Source organism: Panthera tigris, chromosome C1 (genome assembly GCF_018350195.1).
Source record: "Panthera tigris isolate Pti1 chromosome C1, P.tigris_Pti1_mat1.1, whole genome shotgun sequence".
NCBI lineage: Eukaryota > Metazoa > Chordata > Mammalia > Carnivora > Felidae > Panthera > Panthera tigris.
The window spans coordinates 51,584,602-51,609,121 of record NC_056667.1 but is presented as its reverse complement, the minus strand read 5'-3'; the positions used below and the strand labels follow the sequence as shown (position 1 = coordinate 51,609,121).

General features: G+C 47.8%; 2 protein-coding genes and 1 long non-coding RNA gene across 3 annotated transcripts; all 3 read right to left on the bottom strand.

Moving 5' to 3' along the window:
• Positions 1-4,711: 4,711 nt before the first annotated feature.
• LOC107180325 (60S ribosomal protein L17-like) lies at positions 4,712-5,498 on the bottom strand. Its single transcript, XM_015540921.2, has 2 exons — positions 5,435-5,498; positions 4,712-5,205 (listed from the first exon to the last, which is right to left on the bottom strand). The coding sequence occupies exons 1-2, from the start codon at positions 5,496-5,498 to the stop codon at positions 4,712-4,714; spliced, it is 558 nt and encodes a 185-aa protein (XP_015396407.1).
• A 9,264-nt stretch (positions 5,499-14,762) lies between these two features.
• FOXD3 (forkhead box D3) lies at positions 14,763-16,229 on the bottom strand. Its single transcript, XM_042997000.1, has one exon. The coding sequence runs from the start codon at positions 16,227-16,229 to the stop codon at positions 14,784-14,786; it is 1,446 nt and encodes a 481-aa protein (XP_042852934.1). The 3' UTR covers positions 14,763-14,783.
• A 1,331-nt stretch (positions 16,230-17,560) lies between these two features.
• On the bottom strand, positions 17,561-18,770 carry LOC107180339. The gene is made up of 2 exons (XR_006221166.1): positions 18,643-18,770; positions 17,561-18,405 (listed from the first exon to the last, which is right to left on the bottom strand). It is a non-coding gene; the product is annotated as an uncharacterized LOC107180339 (long non-coding RNA).
• Positions 18,771-24,520: the final 5,750 nt, after the last annotated feature.

Genomic DNA, 24,520 nt, shown 5'->3' with positions numbered 1-24,520 from the left:
GGGCTCAAGCTCACCTGGTGTGGCATTCGAATTCAGGAACCCTGAGATCATGACCTGAGCTGAAGTCAGATGTTTAACCAACTGAGCCACCCAGGTGCCCTTAAAAATAAAATCTTAAAAAACAACAACAACAACAACAACAACAACAACAACAACAAACCTAAGGAGAGACTTTTTCTCTATGTATTTCTGCTATAAAAAATAATAATAGCTAATACACATTATATTTTATAATAATGGTACTATCTCACAGAGTTTTGGTGAGAATTAAATATGTTAATATGTATAAATTGCCCAACATAAGTTAGTACTCTACAAGTGTTTTGCTGGTCAAGCACTATTAATAAGCATTTTACATGCACTTTCACAACCTCATGAGGTAGGTACTACTATTATCCTCTTTTGCAGGCAAAGACACTAAGTAACAGTAATGTTATATGGGTCACATAGCTAGTAAGTGGCAAAGCTAGATTACAAGCCCAGGCTCCAAAGCCTTCACTCTGCCACACTGCTTCTGCCTTGGATAGGAAATAGAGGAGTTGTAGGTGGTAAAGTTTAGCATTTTACTTTCTATTTTATTTTTTTAATATGAAATTTATTGTCAAATTGGTTTCCATACAACACCCAGTGCTCATCCCAACAGGTGCCCTCCTCAAATGCCCATCACCCACTCTCCCCTCCCTCCCAAAGGTTAGCATTTTAAAATAGTGCTGCAACATTCTACTTTGAAAGGCACCAAAAAACTAAAATGGGATGATGAATAGATCAAAGGATGAATGCTGGAAACTCTGTGATAGAACAAGTGTATTAAAATGTTAATGGTAGAATAGTAGAATAGTGGTGCTTGCTGCAAAATTCTTTTAACTTTGTAGGGCACTTGGCTGGCTCAACTGGTGGAGCATGTGATCTCAGGGTTGTGTGTTCAAGCCCCACGTTGGATACAGAGATTACTAAAAAAATTTAGAAAATCTTAAAAAAAATTCTTTCAACTTTTCTGTATGTTTGAAATTCTCCATGATAAAATGTTGAACATACTTCCCCAAATATTACTGCAACATATTTGCACCTTAAGAAGAGACACTGAGGTAGTTTTCTTTAAAAGAAAAAAAATCTGTCCTATTTTGCATCCCATATGATAACACACATTTAATAGCTAAATTGTATAGGATAGGCAAAGTGCTATGGGGCTCTGAAATAAGAGCAAGCACAGTGGATTAGTCTGAAGACCTCACAGAAATTTAAAAGGTATGTCACTGTGAGTCCCATTTCTATGGATTGTGGCAAGTAAAGAAAAGGAGAAGAAAAGGACTAAATATACCATACTGAACACGGAGAATGAATCAGTAGAAGGCCCCAGTGCTGATAATCAAGGAATCAACTTTTTTTTTTAAGTTTATTTATTTATTTTGAAAGAGTGGGAGAATGTGAGCATGAGCAGGTAAGGGCCAGAGAGAGAGAACCCCAAGCAGGATCCTCGCTATCAGTGCAGAGTCAGACATGGGGCTCAAACTCACAAACCATGAGATCATGACCTGAGCAGAAATCCAGAGTCCAGTGCTTAACCCAGGTGCCCCATGAATCAACATTTTTTAAGGAGGGAAGTTAGAAGCTGAATGCAAATTATGTGCAAATATTTAGATTGTATCCTTGGGCTATCAATGTTAATTTAATAGTAAGAAAAGCTAACATCTATTGAATGCTGATACACTCAGGACTATTCTAAGCATTTTACATGTATTAATTCATTTAATCCTCTCACTATGAGAGTAGGTTCTATTATTATTCCTATTTTACAGTTAAGATAACTAAGGCACAGAGAGTTTAAATAACTTGCATAAAATAACACAGCTGAAAAGTGATGGAGCCCAAATTTGAAATTAGGCAAATTCATTTCCATCCCTGTGCTCTTTTTTTTTAATTTTTTTAAATGTTTTATTTATTTTTAAGACAGAGAGACAGAGCATGAGCAGGGGAGGGGCCCAGAGAAAGGGAGACACAGAATCTGAGGCAGGCTCCAGGCTCTGAGCTGTCAGCACAGAGCCCGACGCGGGGCTCGAACTCACAAACTATGAGATCATGACCTGAGCCGAAGTTGCATGCTTAACCAACTGAGCCACCCAGGCGCCCCTCCATCCCTGTGCTCTTAACCACTCCCTTACACTGTCTTTTGTTAGGATTTTAAGCAGAACTGCTTCATAATTTTTCTCTTTCCCACCTACTTTTAGAACCAGTTGACAAGTAGACACAGGAGTCACAGATAACAAATGTTATTTTTACTTCTAACGAAATCTACATTAAGTGATGTGCAACCAAGTGAACTGGCTAATAGTGGCTGAATTAGTTAGATTTACCTACCTAGTCATTGGGAGCACAAAACAGCTGTAGATCTCAACCACAAGTAAGATCACGTTTTGCTAAGGTCATGGCATGACAGAGGCTGAAAACCATAATGCATCCTTTCTGAGAACAGGCAAATCCAAACTGTGCAGGAGTGGCTGATCCACAAATGCTCATTTCCTTCTTCTAAACTGACTAATCAGGGGCACCTAGGTGACTCACTCAGTTAAGCATCAGACTCTTGATTTTGGCTCAGGTCATGATCTCACAGTTCGTGAGTTTGAGCCCCGCATACGGCTCTGTGCTGACAGCACAGAGCCTGCTTTGGGGTCTCGGTCTCCTTTGCTCTCTCTCCCTCTCTTTGCCCCTCCCCCTTCTCAAAAATAAAAAAAACAGGGGCGCCTGGGTGGCTCCGTCAGTTAAGCGTCCAACTTCAGCTCAGGTCATGATTTCGTGGCTCATGAGTTTGAGCTGTGAATCGGGCTCTACGCTGGTGGTTCAGAGCCTGCCTGGGATTCTCTCTCTCTGCTCCTTCCCTACTTGTGCTCTCCCTAAATATAAATATATAAATAAATAAATAAATAAATAAATAAATAAATAAATAAATAAATAAAATTTGCATTAAAAAATACCGATTAATCAGGTAAGTCCTCCTTCCTCCCTCAGAGAGGAATGAATAAGAGGTACAGGTTCATGTGTCCTCCGATGAAAATTCCTCCCCATGGAAATAGTAGGAAATAAGTATCTTCTCACCCAGCACTTCTTAGTTATTAAATTCATCTGTATTAGAAGAAAACATACTGGCTACACACCCACACAAGTAATGTGGAGGCTTCCCAGAAAGTGCATATAATATTGGAAACTGAGGTACCCTTAGAAGAGCCTGGAGTATAGAAAACTAAGTAGAAGAACTTTTCCCAAAGCAGTATCTAGTTGAGATAATCCACTTAAAGCACTAAACACATTTCCTGGTTTGTTCTAAGTAGGCGATTAATCAATCTTCTTAGCTTCTATCTTTATTATTATTATTATTATTGTGATTGTTGTTCTGTACACAGCTACAATTCACTTTTTGTGTGAAAACACAGAGTAAAACACTTAAATGGCTGACCAAGTCTTGTCCAGAGTACAGACACATTTTATATTTTATAGCACCGTGAATTTTGCAGAGCACTTTAACATATATTATCTCATTTGATTCCCAGAACAACCCTGGTAAGGCAGATATTATAATGGAAATTGCATTTTGTGCAGGAGTTAGATTACAAAGTAACATGTAAGGTAAAAAATCAAATATAATAAAAAATTAGTCACAAAATCCCTTAAAAGTTGCCCTTGTAATAGACAAGCATATAGTCTCTCCATTAATCTAATAGTTTTCTCCTCCATTGTCTGATGTGTCTTTGGTTTAATTCTACATATAATAACTAGCTTGCATTTAGGGGCCATGTTGTACAAAAAGATAAGAGCAGTATATTTAAACACTGAGATCTCATCCCATTTTCTGTACAAGATGCTCACATTATAAGATACATAAGGGAACTGAAACTAACTGTGGAAACAGCAACTTCATGGCACCCTTACATATATCCCTGTGTCCCATGCCCATTGAATAGAATTAATGGCAGCTTCACATTTAAATGGTTTTCCACTCATCCTTTCTCATACTTTTTAAGTAATGTTTGCTTTAATTTGAATAAGCTAAATAGACATATGTCTCAACTAAATCATCATGACTTGAGGTTTCAAGTGATTTAGTCAAAATCATGAGGCAGCAAACCCTAATCAATCTGATTTCTGTCACATCTTCCTTTAACTATACGATATCACATCCTCCCATTAGCCAGATAGTACAACTGAGGAGATCTTTACAAGCTCAAAATTAGGCATTTGCCTGATCAGATCCCATCTAGGCAGTGACTTCTCCCAGTGAAATCTTAGTGCAGATGTAGAAAAATGTTAAAATTAGTCTACCTAGACCAGAGCTCAGCAAAGACATAAGGCACATGTCCTTGTTCTTGTGAAAGTGCTATCACATCTTTAATGACTATTGTCAAGACCTCTCATCCACAAGACTGAAAAATACCCTGAAAGTGAAAAAGTGATTTACCAAGTGGCACTACAGAGTAAATTGTTTCACATTTGTTAAGTTGTGAGAACACAAAAATGATACCTCGCTCAAACAGATGGAAGGGACGGTGGTATCAGCAACTTCATTTTTAAATATGAGATGTGACAACTATTGGTGTATGATATCAAAGAAAAAAATAAAGGTAGCCTCATGAAAATATGACCACCATAAAATCAGCAAAACTGTAAAGTAATAATAACCATCATTTTTTTAACTTTTATTTGCATTTATTTTATACAGAATTTACTCTTGGGCCATAAGTTTTTGTTTCTTCAGTTTCTTCTGGGATATCTTTTTCTTCTGTGCAACCTCCTCTTCTGGTTTAGGAACAATCTGATCTTTTTCAGTAAGGATCATCTCAATGTGGCAGGGAGAGCTCCCATGTGGGTTAATCCTACCATGAGCCCTAGAAGTTCTATGCCACATCTTGAGGGCTTTGTTCACCTGGATGTGCTCAATGACGAGAGAATCTACATCTAAACCCTGAAGTTCATCATTACTCTCTGCATTTTTAAGCATGTGCAGTAAAAATTCAGCACTCTTTTTGGGCCACTGAGCCTGTGTCCAGCCCCACTGTTTGGCCTGGGCACACCTCCCAACTCCACCATTATAGCCACAGAATGGCATACATTGCTTCTGAAAAGTGACATCTTTCAGATTCTTGGTGGCTTTTTGGATATGCATACTCTTGATGGCATGGACAGTTTCACATGTGTTCCTAAAAGTGAATGTGAAGACTTGAACCTCTTTTTTTTATTATTATTTTTTTAATGTTTATTTATTTTTGAGAGTGAGAAAGAGAGAGGTGGGGGAGGGGTAGAAAGGGAGCCGGAGACATAGAATCCAAAGCAGGCTCCAGGCTCTGAGCTGTCAGCACAGAGCCCGACGTGGGGCTCAAACCCACGAACTGTGAGATCATGACCTGAGCCAAAGTCGGATGCTTAACTGACTGATCCACCCAGGCGCCCCTTGAGCCTCTTGATTTGCATGATTTCATAGGGTTTTCTGGGTCAAGTGAAGAGCGAACCATTTTCAGAGATCATCTCAGGCCACTTAGGGGAAGAGCAATAACCACCATTTTTGAGCACTCCAAATACACTGTCATAGTAAATCTTCACAGTATGATCCCCATTTTATAGATCAGAAAACTGAGATTCAGAGAGACTAAATAACTTATGAAAATTATATTTAGGAATTGGCAGAGCCAGAATCAACTATCACATCCAAAGCCCATACTCCTTCCAGAATATCATTCTGCACCTCAAATAATAAACCCTCCTTAGCAAGGGAATCAATTTTGAAAATACAGTATAGCTATCTCTTACACAGTAAGTTTTTAGCTCTCAAAATTTAATGAAGTTTTTCCTCACACTTCATCTCAATTATGTAAGAATATTTAAAAGCAAAACATGTAACCCATTAAGTATGTATATTGAATATACTGTACTAGAATGAAATGATGGCTCCCAAAGTGGAGGGTGGATTCACTCACAGTATCCTGTAGGGGGGAGCTTCAATTTATTCATGGGGCCTCATGGATGATGGTGGTAGAGAGGGGGTGATTCAGTCCCCTACCCTAAACTACAATATACACTATCAATATCAGAGTAAAGGAGTCATCAAACTGCTGGAGGTTTGAATGACAGATGTCTTGGAAAAGTAGATATCTTAAGACAAAAGTGAAATTAAGTTTTAAAAATATCTCTAAATTTTTAAACAGTTACTCAAAAAGATCTGTTGGCTAAAAATCTGAAATGATAGTTATAATACTATAATTCTTCTCTTTCTCTCAGCTAAATTTTCAATAGTAATCTTTACGTGGGCAAATACAGAGTTCACCAAATACTTCCAAGTTCAATGTCAAGACTAGGACTAAGAATTAGTCTTGTCTTTAAATCCAATCTATTAATACTTGCACTCGATTCCCTCCAGCAACAAGAGCAACTTTATCATAAAGTCATAATTCCTGATGTATGTGGAAAGGTGATACTGTTGAAGTACCATCAATAAAGAAGATGTTTCATAGTGGTTGTGATTAATTTGTGCTGATCTTGGTACCACCTTGCTCTTGTAACCAACATTTACATTTGCAAGATGGTAGAATTTGAGAGATGGCTTACTGGTATAATCTGTAACAATGGCAGAGGAAGAGGCTAACTGGGCTCTATAAAGACTAAATCAACAGAGACCACATAAACTAGATATAAATTTGTAAAAAAAAAAAAAGTTGTATTAAGTGTATAAGGCTAAAAAGCATGTTATCTTGATCCTAGTTGGAGGGCAATAGCCAAATAATCTGTGATTTCTTTTTTGTTTATATTAAACAGTAGAATCCACATGAATATTTTTTCAGAGAAGACATCTAGTTTCATATGGTTGGGATGACTGCAGGTAAGAGGTGACTATTATGCCAATGGTTACAGTAATGAAAAATAAATTAAACGATTTAGCTTTTTAAATTAAAAAAAAATTTTTTTTTAACGTTTATTTATTTTTGAGACAGAGAGAGACAGAGCATGAACGGGGGAGGGTCAGAGAGAGGGAGACACAGAATCTGAAACAGGCTCCAGGCTCTGAGCTGTCAGCACAGAGCCCGATGCGGGGCTCGAACCCACGGACCGCGAGATCATGACCTGAGCCAAAGTCGGCCGCTTAATCGACTAAGCCACCCAGGCGCCCCCGATTTAGCTTTTTAAAAATGCTTTTGAGGGGGGCACCTGGGTGGCTCAGTTAAGCACTGGACTTCGGCTCAGGTCATGATCTCATGTTTGGTGAGATCGAGCCCCAAGTCCATCTGTGTGCTGACAGCTTGGATCCTGCTTGGGATTCTCTCTCTCCCTCTATCTCTGCCCCTTCCCCCATACTCTCTCTCCTTTTCTCAAAAATAAATAAACATTAAAAAATACTTTTTTATGGTTAAAATAAAGAACATGAAATTCTAACAACCAACCATCCCACAAGACTTTTACTGCCAGTATTGCCTGAATTCAATCCTAGGGGAGGTGGTAGCTAGGGCTCTCCAAGTGGGTCTGAGAACAAGGCCCCTGGACAGCCCTGAAACATGTATACTGAAGATAGAACCCTGATGCTGTCTCAAAGCTTTAGCTTTTGCTCACTTCCTCCCACAAACAATAGTTTTAATGTAAAAGCCAAACCACAGTGAATTCTTTGTTGTTTCTAGATAAAGAAACCCAACACATGATAATATGATCATCTTATAAGGTCATCTTTAATATTAAAATCTAAGCAAATGACTCTTCAATACTCTATAAGAAACAAAAGGTTCTATAAAAGAAAGACAGTGTAACAAATAAAGATGCCCCTAACGTTTGGCAAGGTTTGATTCCTCCTCTACTGGAATAATTGAAGCAGAAGCTGGCTAAAAACTGAAGTACCGTAGAGGGGGTTTCCTCATTAGGAAGGTGGGACTTCTGATGGTATGTATTCCAGGTCGGAGAAGGCAGAGAAAACATTCCAGAAAATCTAATCACACTAGGAACGTGACATGTCTTATACCTCTTAGATCTCTAATAAATGTTTTTAAAATTCCTTCATTTAAAATGTTAACATGGTGCTTATAAAAGCATTATCATAAAGAAGGGGACTGAAGAAAAGGAATGGGAAGAAAAATGGTCCCCAAACTCTTGAGAAAGACTTGATTTGATCAATTAACAGCCTTCCTCATCGTCATCCCCATGGTCCACTCTTGTCATTCGCTAGACAAATAATTTTAGTTGTCTCTTTTGTGCTCAGCAATGTTAGACAGTAAGAAACTCACAGGGCATCAGTGACAACGCTTCATTCGTTGGCACAGTGGGCTCCAACGAGGCTCAACAAACCTGAGCTAGGAAGTTCCCTAGGGCTTCCCGGAGGAGGCGCTGCCTCCCAGTTGGAGTTTGAGAGCAAAGACAACATCAAGCTTTGGGGGTTGCTCCGGCACTGACAGCAAAGCTCCCTGCGATACCAGGCATACACGCCCCCTACAGAACAGGGTAACGGGCAAAATGTGTTGTCGACCTCTGGAGAAAACTGAGTCGCGCTTACCATTTGTCGAGAGGAGAGAGTGGAAAGGATGGAGTGAGGAAAAGAAGCAAAGCTCCCCTCTTCAATAAGGCGTGCACTGCAGCCCCTGTTGCCAGATCCATCCCAGGAAGGAGCATTCCAAATGCCCGAATCCGCGGAAGAGGGAGAGGCCAGGGCCGGGATGGCCGAGAGAACTTGCCGCGCATTGACGGCCAGGCAAACAGGACCGGGTTGGTGACACTTGGGTCTGTCCGCCACCCAGCCAGGTCTCCAGAGTCCTCACGACCGTCCTTTTAAGACTCGCCAGGGCTGTGGCCTAACTAGAACGCAGTAAACTTGCTCTTGGTTTCCCAGAGATCCCAGGCTGGGGCTTCCAGGCCGCTCGGCCGGGACTTGTTTCGCGTCGCGAGCTCCCCTAAGCGCTTGCAAGTGGGGCGCCGCGGGGGAGGGCGGGGAGGAGAGTCCCCACCGCGCCCTCCGCTGCCCCCACCCCTGCAGCAGGCACCTTCTACCGATGGGTTTTCTCCCTAATTAATTCAAATTCCCTTCTTCCCTCCCTTCAGACAGGGGGAGCTGGAGTCCCACAGGCCGAGCCCTTCTGGCTTGCGCAAAGGTGGAAGGGCGGGGGCGACTGCAGACCCCAGAGCGCTGTGGATGGGCCGCTGACCTGTGGGGTGAAGGGAGGTGCGGGCCTGGAGTTCCCGCCTTCTTTCTTCCCCTCCCAAATTACGAGGCAAGAAAGAACTCTAACCCTCGGTCCAGGCAGAACCGCCCAGTGCTGGGCTAGGGGCGCACCAGCTAGTTGGGGCGGAGCGGCCTGCCAGGCCTCGGAACCACCCCAGGGTCTAGGACTTCGGTCTTCCTGGAGCCGAATCCCGCTCGGCCCAGCGCTTCTCCGTGTTTGTTGTTTGGTGTTTGTTTGTTTGTTTGTTTGTTTCCTTTTCTCTGCGCTTCCCAACCTTCTTTGCCCCAGGGTTCAGTTTTTTCCTTTCCTCAAGTCGAACATCCTTCCTAGGTAGAGAAGACTTTTTCCTCCTCTGTTTCCATAGCTTACACTTGGGCTGCTGAGTGACCTTGGAGAAGTCACAGCACCTTCTGGGCCTATGTAAAAAGAGGGGAGGATGTTCTGTAGGACTGTTTTTTCAGAAGATACTTCCGAAATTCAGCCCGGGAGGACTCAGACCAGGGAACGAAGGCGTTTCCTCCTCCTCCCCACCTTGCCACTGACAGGACAAAGCTGTGCCCATCAGCACAATGTCATCTGGAAAAGAAGGTCTTTGAGTACGAGCTTTATATTAAAATGGGGGAGGGGATTAATTCTTATTTTGAGAAATTCTGATGTAAGACACCCCCTCGGGAAATAAAAATAAGATGACAATGCTTTCTTAGGACTTTATGGCTGATTTTTTTTTTTAACATTTATTTATTTTTGAGACAGAGACAGAGCATGAACAGGGGAGAAGCAGAGAGAGAGGGAGACACAGAATCTGAAGCAGGCTCCAGGCTCCGAGCTGTCAGCACAGAGCCCGACACGGGGCTCGAACCCACAGACCGTGAGATCATGACCTGAGCCGAAGTCGGATGCTTAACCGACCAAGCCACCCAGGCGCCCCCTTTATGGCTGATTTTGCAGCATTTATTTTCAAATTTTATTCTGTGCAACTGCCCTCCTTGGCTGATCTTGCTCCTGGCAAGCAAAGAATGACCTGTACATTTCTAAGAAGGCAAGGGGAGGGGGTGGTGATAAGAGAGAAGTTGGTGCTAGGTATAACTCTGCCAACTGTTGGGGCAAAGCAAAGGGATGGTGGTCTTTCACACATGTTTAAGATCTGGTTACCTTTAATTCCCCCCGGAGCCCATGTCGACCGCTAATGGGCGTCTGTCAGCGGAGGGCTCCTGTTTCTCCACTTGCTGCAGAGAGTGGAAACAAAGGGGCAAACAGCAAAGTGGACTGCTCAGCCAGAAAGAAATAGCCAGGCCTCTAGAGCTGGCAATGAGGGCTTCTCCTCAGGCTCAAGGCATGGTAGGACTTAAGACCAGGAGGAGACTCCACCTTTTAAAAGCCCCTTCTCACCAGCCACTTTTCCTTCCAGGTAGACAGGAGCTGGAATAGGTTCTACCACCCTTCTTAGAAAAACCCACTTTTCACACCAAAAACCGAGCTTTTCAAAACCAAGCCAAATATTGCTGGTGTTTGGAACAGAGTTGTTTCTTTGTCCAGAAGCCATTAAAAAATACCAAGCAAACTTCTTACATCTCTCTAGCTCCTTACAGTTTATAAAATATTTTTCACTGGCAACAGTTCACCTAATCCTGTAAGCCAAAGCATCAGGTAGACTCCTCATTCTCACGGTAGAGGTAAGGAAATGGAGAGACTCAAAGAAACCAAGCAGCTTGTTCAAGGTCACAGTCACAAAATGCCTAATCCCTGCTTGAAACCCCCCTCTGCAAGGCCTCTCTCATTTCCATTCCTTCCTGTTATCCCCCCCCCCCATGATTAGGGCCTGGGCACCCAGAGAATGTTCTTACAACCCCTCCCCACCCCAGAAAGGAGAATATTAACTAATTCAGGATGCAGTTTGCCACGATCACAGACACAGGTGGAGTCCAATGGGCACATGGCTTTGGAACGGGCTTTCAGATCACATTTTCTTCTGGACCGTTCTTCAAGGAACCCACATTAAACACCCCCCTCCCTTCAGCCATTGGCCATTCATGTTTTCCTCACTGCCAAGGCTCTTCCTATAAACCATGTAAAATAAATAACCTCAAATATAACTCTTAATTGCTTCCAAGTCGATGTTTCCTCATCACTAAACTTTATTGCTTCCCAATCTTTAAGATAAACTTCCCTCGGGACTCTGTCCCTTTCAAGAGACAGGCTGAGAGAAGCAGCTTCTCCGAGATTCTACCTGGATGTCCCAGACCCGGAAGATGAACAAGGGTGTCAGGGTGCTCCGAGGCTGCGAGGCAAGGAGAAGCCTCCGAGGGCTGGGGCTGGACTCTGGGAGACAAAACGGGTAAGTTTTCCATCTGCTCGTCGCCCCCTACAGGCCGCATCCGCCATCGCAGCGCGAGCCCATCCTAGCCCGTGCAAGTATTTTGCTCCAGCTAGGTTCATACTTCCTGGACCTCCGGATTCACCCTCCATTCCCGGAGGGACTGCGTGCGAGGGCTCCACTCAGGGACTCTGCTCTGGATAAGTTCTAAGGACTACAGGCCTCGAAACTGGATTGACATTCTGGAAATGAGTGCTGGAGGAATGGAAACCAGTTTAAATTCGTTTAGCCGAAAGCTAAAATTCTCTCCCATAAAAAAATCAACCCCCTTCCTTTTTCCTTTTTTATTACAAATAAACCTGCCTAAGTGGAATAAAAAGTGGATATCAGTCGTGTTGCCTTTAAATCTCAATGTAAAGGGGGATTTCAGTGCCTTTCGTCGCTGCTGCCAGCGTTCAAACCAAATGTGAGTTTCAACCCTCCCCCCACCAAATGCTTACGTTCATTATATATATTTGCATTTTCCCTTCTGCTCTAAACCTTCGTGGTTTAACAAGCTTAAACCAAAAAGAGCTTTCCAAAGGGGTACAGCCAGGTCTATCTCCCAGACATCTGCCAGCACTTTAAACAGCTGCTGGGCCAGCTTGGGGTCTGGACCTGAGAGTTTCCTATTCTCCAAGAAATAAAGGAAGGGGTCCATCTCCAGGCTCTAGTTCAAGGTTGAGAAGTAGCTAGAAGGAAAGTTTCCGGCGGATCTTTGCTCCTCTTCTCCCTGCCGCCTAATGCATCGCTGGAAAAAGCCCTGCAGATCTCAAGCGTCGGCTTGTGGCGGAGTGTCAAGCTGCGGGCTCAGGCTCGGCCGGTATTGCTGCTATGCGTGGAAATATGAGCGAGTAATTTTATAAGTAACAAAGGATCAGGGATGGAATGAGGCCTCTGTTATCCAATGTCATTTAGAAGCCTTGGATCAGCAGCTTCTTGAGGCTAAAAGTGAATTCAAGAAGCCCTGCCTTTCCCTTTTCCCAGGGGTGTCAGCTAAAATTAGAAATAACCTCTATGTGTTTGCACAAATCATGTACCATTTGCTGTTTGTGTAAAAACCGATTAGCCAGACACAACTGTGAAACAACTTGTTACTTTTATAGCTGCAACACACAAACAAATTTAGATCCGTTTAGTTTTCCTTGTAAAAGGAGATTAGAGGGGACCCGCCCGGAGACTGTGTGGTCCATAATCTCTTCTCCGTGAAGGTTACTGTTGCTTCTTTCGGCCGCAGTTGATTATCAGGTTCTTGTTTATCAGGTTAAACTATCTCACCCCCGGCAGCTTGTTTTATTTTAGGACCCTGATCCAGGAGGAATGTTTACTCAGGACACAATAATGTTTACTGTTTACCAGGAAAACAGATTCGGTATTTTCCAGGACACGTCTTTCAAAGCGACTCCGTAGCCCACGCCTATAGTAGAGAAATAAGGCTCGGATCTGAAGCCGGGAGACATCTCCACGACGAAGAGGCGAGGTGGACGCCACCGACAGGGACTGGCTGTGTTTTGCAAGCAGGACGCGCATAGGCCCGAGCTGACAGCACTGCTACCCGTTCCAGTTTTAAAAAGCGATTTCGCATAAGTAATTGTAACAGCTAAATTAATTACAAAATAATTAGAATTGATGCCGTTTGAGGATATGTTGGTGGTGATGGGAAACGGCTTCCCGCTCTAGATGTTTTCTTTCTACCTTAGTACTTTTAAGGTTACGACAGCTGAAATGCACATTAAAAATAATATAGGACATCTCCCCATTCCTGCCCTATGATCTCTCATTTCACACTAACCTAGCCTAAGTTTATTAAAAAAAAAAAACAGACTTTTAAAAAAGGGGGGAGGAGGAAGGAATGATGTGCACCTATTTTTAAAAGGGTGTTAAGGCCACTATTCCTTGGCCTTTGGAACACTGCGGGTTGGAGGGAGAGGAGGCATGCACAGAAATCCTTCAGAAATCAAAATTATGTTCTGGATTTATTACTGCCATACAAAAGAGGTATATTATTTAAAAATATTATGAAAGAATAGGACAACTATGTATTATTGATCAGGTTAATATAGATAATACAATTCCACTGCAAAAACTAAACTGCCATAACATACATTTAAACAAAAAACTGGAGTTTATTTACCACTTCCACTAGGTGAATGAAAATAAATACTTTCAAAAATTTAAGACTTCAAATGCTAAAATGGGGGGATGTTTGTAATTTATGTTTTTTGAAAGAATAATTGAAATAACCAAGGACTCTCATTATGGAAGACAGAAGTCTGGTATTAAAAAAAAAAAGATTGTGCTGTTGTTTAGACTTAGGTTATTTTTTTTTTTTAACGGCAGCTTATTTTTGTCTATAGAAATATCTGGTCATTCATACTTAATGGGTTACTATGAACAAGATCCTCACCCACATTCCATGTAAAAACTAAAAGAAAAATATTAATACGATTTAAATTAGGCATATTCTTTCCCTTCTCCAATTAAATTTTTCCTACACTCAAATTACGCATAGCTAAGTTTGAAAGGGTCATTACTTGAAACTCCTCAAATTTTTGGGAAAGATAAAATGTAAATACAATTTTAAAATATTGTCGTTTACCTCAGACCTCTAAATAAAACACTAGGGTAAGCATTTTAAAAATTTATTTACAAAGTTGTGTACAACACGATGGAATAACATTTAGAATACCATATATATTCATTCATATATAAACAGACTTTTATAATAGAATGACACTTTTCGCCTTTTGAAAATTTTTTTTATATTTAAAATCTCCCAACGTCTCTATACATTTTCTTCTCACATAAAACTGCGGAGAGTGAACCTTCAAAAAAAATGAAAGTTCAGAGCTCTAAATCTACTGAATTTTTTTTCTTAAAAAAATAAGAACCCCAAAAGGAAAGTCAATAATTTTTATACAAATATGTACAAAGAATTTCCCTCCCACCCCCACGGTACTGAGAGCAGGAGCCGTCGGGGTACATTTTCGGAAAATTCGGTTTTTCGGTTTTACCTGTACAGAAAGCTATTCCCGGCGGGCGTGCGGTGTGAGTTTGCTCCGCCAGCCTAGGTGTGCGCAAGGGGGTGGAGGCCGCCGAAGGTCGGTGTTGAGGGGTCGGGGGGAGGAAATGGAAGAGAGGCAGAGTCCGGGATTGGGCAGGGGGGCCGGGCCCGGGGCGGGGCGCGCAGACTAGAAGTGCAGCCACCGCCCCGGGCGGCCGCCCGGCCCTCGGTCCCAGCCATCGGCACGTCCCTATTGAGCGGGCCATTTGGCTTGCGCTGCAGCGGCGGCAGCAGCCGCGGCCGAGGCTGCTGGCTGCAGGAACTGTCCAGAGAGCGGCACGCTCAGGATGGGTGCGATGGTGGCCGTCGTCCGGCTCAGCGACAGCGGCTGGTGCGTGGCCATGAGCGCCGCGGACTGCACGGTCCCGGGCGGCCTCAGGAAGGACTGTGCTGCGCTGCCGCCCCCACCGCCCCCAGTGCCCCCAGTTACCCCGGCGCCCCCAGCGCCCGCCGCCGAGCCCCCGGGCGCCGCCGGGCCCCCGCCAATGATGTTTTCGATGCTGAACGACGGCCGCGCGCTCGGCTCGGACTTGATCAGTGACGCCGTGGTGCCCGCAGCGCCCGCCGTGCCCGCGGCTGCCGCCGCAGCGCCCAGGCTGTTGAGCTGCAGCTGCAGGCCCGGGCCGAGCTGCGAGCCGAAGGCAGCCGCTTTGCGGCCCAGCTCGCCCGAGGGCAGCAGCGGCACGGCAGGCGGCAGCACGGGTGCCACTGGCGGCAACGCGTATGGGTACTGGAGCGCCGCGGCCGCTGCCGCTGCCGCCGCAGCAGCCGGGTGAGAGTAGGCGCCAGCCGCGGCCGCGGGGTGCAGGCCGTAGGGGCGGCCGTAGGGCCCCGCGGCTCCTGCTGCCGCCGCCAGGCTATAAGCGCCGAAGCTCTGCATCATGAGCGCCGTCTGCTCGCGCAGGTGCTCCTGCTGGTGGCGCTTGAAGCGTTTCCGGCGCCGCAGGAAGCTGCCGTTGTCGAACATGTCCTCGGACTGCGGGTCCAGGGTCCAGTAGTTGCCCTTGCCCGGGTTGCCCGGCTCGCGGGGGATCTTGACAAAGCAGTCGTTGAGCGAGAGGTTGTGGCGGATACTGTTCTGCCAAGCGGGGAACTTCTCCCGGTAGTAAGGGAAGCGGTTGCTAATGAACTCGCAGATGCCGCTCAGGGTCAGCTTCTTCTGCGGACTCTGCAGGATAGCCATAGTGATGAGCGCGATGTACGAGTAGGGCGGCTTCACCAGGCTGTTCTTGGGCTTGCTGGGGGCCAGGCCTCCCGCCGCACCGCTGCCCGAGCCGGGCCCGCCGCCGCTCCCGCCGCCCTCCTCGCTGCCAACGCCGCCCTTGCAGCCGTCAGCTTCGGAAGCGCCCGCCTCGCCCCCTGGCCCAGCCCCGGTTCCAGTCGCCTCTTTGGGCAATGCCAGGGGCTGCTGGTGCGGAGGCTGAGGCTGCCCGTGGTGGGGTACCGCTGGCGTCACCTCGTCCGCCTCGTCCAGGCGCAGCTCCGGCGGCCCCACGGGGCTATCGCAGCCCGCGTCGCTGTCCTTCTCCTCGAGCCCGTCGTCGCCCTCGCCCACCACATCGATGTCCACGTCCTCGGCCGTCAGCACCGTCTGGCCGGACATGTCGCTGGCGCTGCCGCCGCCGGAGAGGGTCATCCCTCCTCGGGGTTGGTGGCGGCGGCGGGGAAGGAGCGGCGGGCGATGGGAGTCGTCAGGGGCTGCCGCCGAGCTCAGGGGAAGGGGGCTTGGGTGCTCCGGAAAGATGGGAGAGGGGAGGGGGACGTAGGTGGTTCGGGGCCCTCCCGGCTTGGCTCACACTTAGCAGCCCGGCATCGCGCGGCGCGGGCGCTGCCGTCCGCCCCCCGCGGCCGCGCTCTTCAAACTCCTGCTGTCCCTGGCTCTCGGTACTAGGTGCTCGATGCCGCTCCGGGCCACGGCGGCTTCTCCACGCCGCGCCCCCTCACTTCGTCCGCCTTCCTCGGCCTCTGGCCCGGGCGTGGAGAGCAAGAGCGGCGCAGGCGGGCGCGGGACGCCGGGCGCCCAACAGCTCGGGAGGGCGCGGACAGGGGCAACAGGGGGAGGGGGGTGTCAGGGACGCCGAGCCCCCGTAGTCGAAAGTCCCGTTTTAAGGACTGGCCTGATAGATTACTTTCTACTTAAAGATCCAGCGGGAGGCGGGGCCACGTGACCGCGCGTGACGTCAGGGCCGCGGTGGAGCCGGCCAAACTCAAGTTGGTTCAGGGAATTGTCAACAAAGGGACGAGGGACGCGCAACTCAGCGCCGCACGGTGCGCCAGCATCCCGAGGGCTCCGAGGGTGTCCTGGCCCACTCTGGACCCCAGCCTAGGCTGGAGCCTTGCTCAGGGGTCGAGGGAGCCTGTGGGTGTGAGTGCTGGAGGGTGGTTGTGAGCGCGTGAGGGCGTGGGCCTGGGAGCGTCCGCGGGACCCTGCGGCTCTCGCTGCCCTGCCCTCCCTGCCCCCTCTCCCTTCCCCCTTCCCCACTTTGCCAACACTCCTTAGGCTGGGACTGGGCAACACCGAACGAGATTCTCATCCCCCCCCCCCTTTTTTTTTAAAGGAAAAACTTAGTAGCCTCCGTTTTGTTTTTGGGGTTTGATTCTTTTTAGCTCTTGAGTAAGGGCTGCGCATCCGGCTCCGTGTTGCTAATTAGACTTCAGATCCCCTCCTGTCTCGGTGCTCTTTCGGCGGAGACAATTACTGAGGTGACGCGTTCCCTTTCCCCTCAAAGCCAAACCACCTGGGTCCTGCCTTTGCTTTCCCCGCTAGATGTGAGCGTGCTTTCATATATATATATATATATATATATATATATATATATATATATATATATATATATATATAAATTTTTTCCCCGCGCGGCCACAACAGCATCAGCTGGGGTTCCCGAAGGTCAGAAAATAGTTATTGATTAATCTATTAGAATAGTTGCCGAGAGAAATAAAAACGACGTAAAATAACAGCGAACCTATAAATAAAGAGGCTGTAACTAGCAGCTGGGAGTTGTTAAACGACTTAGCAAGTGAAAAAGTCGGAAATGAGGCGCTGGGGAAGGAGCCGGGACTGGCAGCGGCCTGGGTAAGTCGAGTGGAGCGAAGTAGAGGATTCCGGGCCTCCAGTTTGGGCGCCGCGCTCGGACTAGGACGCCGGGAGCTGGCGGTGTGACTTTACCGGGCGGCGGGGCCCAGCCTCTTGGGAATGGGGGGGCGGCCTCGAGCATGCGGGTGGGCTAGGCTCTCAGTTGCTGCTAACTCACGTGGATTCTTTCCTCTTAAGGCTTAGGTAAATCCTCCAAGATTTGACTTCCCGCGGAAACCGGTAGCAGAGCGGGTGGAGGAGGCGAGGATGCGGCTGGTACACGCCGAGTTTCCTTGGCAAGGAAAATCGATGGTAGGAAAGGCTGTGGGGATTTAACTGGGGTTGAGGGTGGAGGCTCGCAAAACCACCACCGGTGCGTGGCATTGCCAGCGCGTGCGCTTGGACCTCGCACCTCGGGATAATGCTCCTGACCTGCTGAGTCCGCGATGCGCCACCTCTCCTTCCGAAGTTTTAGGCCGCCACACAGCGAGCTGCAAGAGCGGGCCGGCTGTGGCGGGCTCCTTGAAACCCAAGTCCTGTCTGTCTGCTAAGTCCTGGGAGGAGAATTTTGGCCTCACCAGAGGAAGGAGCACAAGGGGAGCGAGCGGTCCGAGAGGAAATAGTTGGTGAAATATTTACAGAAGACGCTGGGAAACCGATTTAATTCCTGGTGGACAGTGGTGCTTCTGATTCCCTCAGTCTGTGTCTCTCACCTACGACGCTCTCAATCCTTGGCCTAGAAAAAAAATCCGTAAACTTACTTCATTATAGGCAGTGAGACACATAGATTGCCTTTCATCTCCATTAGATAATTTCCTGGCTATAACACTAGTCCATTGGATCTCCATTTCGCAGGACGTTCCTGGTTTGTACTGGGGATGGGGGGGGGGGGGCAGTTACTCCATCCAGAGACAGCCGCGGAACTCCAAAGTTTTTTTTGTGTTTAAATGATCCTCCCGATTCCCCTTTGTACCTGACCCTAAAATGTATCTCTGAGTTGATTTCCGCAGCTGCACCTCTTTGTGGCCCCGCAGGTGCGAACCGTTTACAATGCCATCTAGACAGCCTTCCGTGAAACCGACGGGAGTGGCGCGAGCTGGCTGCCCCCTGCACCCGGCTGCAACTGTCCGAGCAACGCAATAATTACAAAAGGAAGGTCGGAAGGACAAAAAAGAAAAAAGAAAGAAATCCGAAATCTGAAATTCAGAAATTACTTTTACATAGCTTCAGTTGTCCAGCTTCAATGCCAGGCGTCGGCCCCAAGCCCCATTACAGCCCAAGAAGCTGGGCTCTCGTGGACGCGTGCCGTGTGTGTGTGTGTGTGTGTGTGTGTGTGTGTGTGTGTGTGTGTGTGTGTTTGAGAGAGAGCGCGTGAGCATGGGAGTGGGAGTGTAGCGGCTCCGGGGGCTGCCCTCGGCAGCCTTCTTAAAGTAGCCTCCAAATGAGCCTAATTTCGATTCTGCTGTCCGCCAGGGCTGGCTCTCAGGACTCCTCGGCGCGGTTGGTCGCTGCCTCACCCTCCCTCGGCCAAGACCTGGCCTGATCCGTCCATTCCCTGGTGTCTCATTGGAACCTCCCTGGAGGAAGGGGTGGGGGGTGAACAACTCCCAGCCGCCAGTTCCATTTGTTGCGCTTTTTTCATTCGACACAATAAAAGTCAAATTAATTGATTCATACCATTAATTACGGCGCGTAGCGTGAAAAGCAACGCTTCCCCTCGGTTAGAGATCTATTGTGCTAATCTCTTGTTCAATCAGTGTTACCATCTGATGCCGGGTCTGGCCCTTACAGAAACTTTTCGACTCGATTAGCTAAATGATGAGACATGCAGGACCTACTGGCTGCGGCCCCGACGTCCGTCGCCTGTGCCGGCCCAACCGCTTAATATCGATTTCCAGCCAAGGCAGCGGATTTTCCCGCGACCACCCTGGACTGGGGAACCCGCCACGGGTTTCCCCCTTCCGGGCTGACTGTAGCACCAGCGCAACCTCCCGGGGCCGGAAGGAGGCAAAGCAGCGGCCCAGGTGGGAGGCCGGAAGGTTCCCGCAGTCCTCGCTGCGGGATGCAGCCGGGGCGGAAGGGCTGGAGCCCATAGCTGTGCAGGGACCTGCCTTTCGCCGACTAGATTCTGGGCTAAGTAAATCCTGTTTGCCTAGTAATTGCAGTTTGCAGCTAAGAGCCCACAAATCGTCAGTTACTGCCAGACTTCAGGACAGAGAGAGACTGAAGAAGCGAGACAGCTACAGAGAGAAAGTGACACATTAGTCGCGGAAAGAAAAATATGATAGAGGGACCAGAAATATTTGGGGGTGGGGGAGGAGAAATGTGGATTAATATTGTCTGGGTCGCAGAGGGCTACTGGGGAAGATAGAAGGAGAACGAGTACACACACACAATTATTATGAGTGAGAGTATCTACTTGGGTCGCAACAAACAAACTTCCCAAGAGGAATTTAAAGAAGATGGCACCCAGCTGTCTCACCTGTTCAAATGTTTGAAACGTTTCAGCCAAAGGAGAAGGGAATGAGGCTCCCTGCGTTTCTCCTGGGGCCCGTAGAGTCCGTGGTACCCAGCTAGGGAAGCCACCTGAACGGGATCCTTCGAGGGCGAGGTCGTGGCGGTGGTGGAGGGGACCGAGGTTCTAGCAACAGGAAACAAGAAAAGTGGAGTCTGGATCGATAAGAAGGAAATTGAGACGTCTCCGGGGAGGGGAGATTTAGTGTGTTCTGGGGGGTGAAATGGGGGTGGGGGAGGAATAGATGGAACAATTTATGACGGAGAAGAGGAAGTTAATTACAACTTAATTTGGGTTCCTAAGTGGTCAACACTGGAGGAGAGGCACGGTAAGAGTGTGCGGGAGGCAGGAATGGCCCACCTACCCCTCGCCAGGCCCAAGCGAACCCAAGTGCCCTCTTCCTCCTCCTTTAAGTCAGGGTCTATGCCAACGGCTTGAATAAATCGTTGGTCCGAAGTGAGATAGAATCATCACGCCCGTGCGCTGGTGCACTTTTTCTTATAATCCGGGGAGATGTGACCAGTTTCTGGGCAGTAAGGGGTGCCTCCCCCACCGAGAGCAGCCGCCCTCTATAGCAGAGGGAAGGAAACGTGGGTGGAGCCCATTTGGAAAATACCCCTCCTTTCCCTCCACTCCCGCCCCCCACCCTCGTCCCAAGAAACAAAGTCGGCTTCTTCTTGACAATCTTCATAGATATGTTAAACTATTATCAGCCTCTGTTTGGATGGCCACCACCGGGCAAGGTGGGACGGGCTGAGATGACACCCAGGTCCCCAACCCACCCAGATTATTTCTATTTCCAAGTGGGTGGGATTTTCAACTCATTTCCCACCAACCTTGTGTATGTCTCCAGATCTCTTTGGGGTGGGGAAAAAAAAAAAGCTAATTTAACGTTCTTGTTTGGATTTCCATCTCAAAACTTCATTTATTTTCAAGGTGTCCGCCACTCAGGGCCCATGCCAAGAAGTACCTATAAATGGCGAAAGACCAAAAGGAAAGGAGGAGAAAGAGAGAGAGGGAGAGAGAGGATGGTTTCGAATTTATTTATATTGGAAATGTATAAACATCCATTCTGTAAAAGGCAACACGTTTAATTAACGATGAGAGAGCAGTTAGGGGCAGAAAGCTAGTAAAATTGTGTGATAAATTTATGGCATTGTTAGCGTGCTTTTAATTATGGCTATTATGTTAATTATTTCACATTAGCATGGAGTTATCAGCAGCATGTCAGATTTAATCAAAACGAGCCTTTCTCTCGAAAATTGTTCTTTTCATCCACGAGGAGAAAGGTCCTGGGCAATATCGCGGCTTAAAAATGACTTGGCATTGAAAGCTCGTGTCTTTCCGACACGGTTTGGAGCGATGCGGCCGGGCCCGGCTGTCCGCTGGGTCCCTCCAGGCTACCGGCAGCTCGCGGAGGAGCCGAGGGCTGGGTTTTTAGGAATTCACCATTTTCACCCCCTTCGGAGCCGACACTTCATCATACGGGTTCATTCTGTCAAACAATATGATGCTGCTCATTTTTATCTGTCCCGCTTTACAAAACCCCATTCAGCCCGCCGAGGAGCAACAAAAGCCTCGGAGCGGCGCTGCGGCCGCTGGCGGCCACGGCCTGCCCTGAGCCCCAGACTGAAAGGCAACAGGGCCCGAGGAAAGCAGGCGGCGGGCGCGCGCCCCTCGCCGCCCAAGGGAACGCGGCCGGCCGGGGCCCGCGCGCCCAGGTGACCAGCCCTCGGGTGTGGCCCGGGCGGGACACGCCTCTCCCAGGCCCGCGCCCGCCTGCGGCCTCCCCTCAGGTGCAGGCCGGTAGCACCTTTCCCTCCTGGCGAACGACTCGCCCACCCAGGCCACATCGATTTTTTAATCACTGCCGATCGATTTATTGGGAGCAAATAAATAGCCCGTTTTGGAAACGTTTCAATTGTTGCCTTGATGGTTGGGCGACGCGGGCTGGCGCGCAGGGCCGAGGGGCGCGCGCCGGAAAGGGCTTGTGGGAAAGTGCGGAGCGCAAAGGCCGAACGCCACTTGCCGCGGGAGTCTCGTGTGTGTGCGCGCGCGGGGCCGCCCACCACAGGTGCTCCTGCGCCTCCATCTCGGGCGATGCCCCGGCGTCCTCGAGGGTCCGTCCGGCTTCCTCCTCTCGTACTCAGCTCCCTCTGGCGGCGGGGCGGGCAGGAGCTCAGCGCCAGCCTTTGCACCTTGTCACGTCCAGGCAAGTTCGCCCGGGTCTCTGATTCCTTAGCAAAGTTTTCCTTCAGGACACCGAGCGGCCCTGAGTCCAGTCCCCGGACGCTCGCAGGTTGAGGCCTCTCGGGCCCACGAGCAGCTCGCGCCCACGTCGCTGGCCTTCCGGCCCAGGCCCGCGGACGCCACTGCCTCCGGGTCCCTGGATCGGGAGCGGTCTTCGGGAGCAGGACCACTCAGGCCCCCGCCCTTCCCGGGACAGAGCTGTGGACCGGCCAGCTGTTGCCTTATTTTTAGCGCCATTCCATTCGCGCGGTTATATTTAACTCGATCCACTCCTCCGAGGAGGTCGCTCGGACATCGAATTCTCTACATCGCAGCCTAGGCCGGCCCGCCTCGCCTCAGGGGCGGTCCCTCAGGGGCAGATTGGAAAACCCCTGCTTAAGAATCTTTGACATCTCTGGAGTTTGGCTGGGAGAAGAGAGCTTGGGAGGGCTGGTTCTAGGAGCTGTCGCTAGCGCGCCTGCATGCACTCTGCGTGGAGGTGCAGTCTTGGGTGGGGGGAAGGGGAGTAGGCCAAGGGTCAGTCCCCAGGGAGGGTGCTCTGCGGGGGCGGGGGGGGGGGGTGTCGGGTCCACTTCCTTCTTATGCATGGCCCAGAGTATCCATCCAGGTGAACTGGAAGACCTCTTACAACTCTGACCTTCAGAAGGTTTATGATCTTCTATTCCTGCAGAAGTCCCCCCTTCTCCCTACTCCCAAACACAAACTCAACAGGGTACTTAAATTTGACTGGCATGTTGGCTTTCCGGTTCCAGCCCAGTCTTCCCTTGACAGAATCTCAAGAAGACCATGCCGTGGACTCAGTCACATCCTGGGGAAAGGACCCACTTAGATCACATGTAGAAACGCCATTCTAACATACTTAATTCACTCAGCTCAAAGTGAGTTTACAAACAATGCAAAAGCCACATACTAAAGGTACACATACAGAGCTGGGACATGGAAACACACTCTTAAAACTTAAATTCTCCTTCTGACACTTTTATGTATGTATTTATTTATTATTAGAGAGAGAGAGAGAGAGAGAGAGAGAGAGAGAATCTTAAGCAGGCTGTACACTCAGAGCCCAGCCATATCGGGATCCCAGGACTCTGGGATCATGACCCCAGTGGAAATCAAGAGTGCCATGCTCATCATGCTCATTGGACTGGGGCACCCAAGTGCCCTTCCTTCTAATACTTTTAAAGAAAGAACTTTCTTAACCTTTGGTCCAAAGCGTATTTTTCTGGCTGCCTCTTTTTGTAGATCTCCCTGCAATGTATAGGAGAAGGATGGAAGTCATACAGCTGAATTCAGTGGGAGGGGATATACAGTTGACCCTTGAACAATGTGGTTTGAAATGCACAGGTCCATTTATAGGCAGGGTTTTATTTGTTTTGTGTTGTTTTTTAAGATTTTATTTTTAAGCAATCTCTACACCCAATGTGGGGGGCTCGAACTCACAACCCCAAGACCAGGAGTCACTCCCTCTATTAATTGAACCAGCCAGGCTCCCAAGAAGGTTTTTTTTTTTTTTTTTTCCATACAGTACAGTACTATAAATGCATTTTCTCTTCCATATGATTTTCTTAATAACATTTTCTTTTTTTCTAGCTTACTTTACTGTAAGAGTATAGTATATAATACATATAATATACAAAATATGTGTTGACTGTTTATGTTATTGGCAAGGCTTCCTGTCAACACTAGACTATTAGTAGTTAAGTTTTGGGGGAGTTAAAAGTTATACCCAAATTTTTGACTGCATTGTCGGTGCCCCTAACCTCAGCATTGTTCAAGGGTTAACTGTATAAATAAATGCATATATATTCATTTACTCATTTATTAATACTTTGAACAATTCTAAACTCTGGAAAAGGCTAGGGAGGAAAAGAATTAAATTCAGGATTCCAGGGTGATAAGTACTGTGGTAGAGGTAAACAGAGCATTTGGGAGGGCTCAGTGGGTGGGAAATGAGAAAATGTGAAGCTTTCCAATACAGAAGATAATACTGACCAGCTAGCTCTAACTTCAGGGGGCATTGGGAAAAAATCAGGGAGGAGTAAATTAGAACCTGGGGTACTTTGGGAAAACAAAGTACTAAGATGAC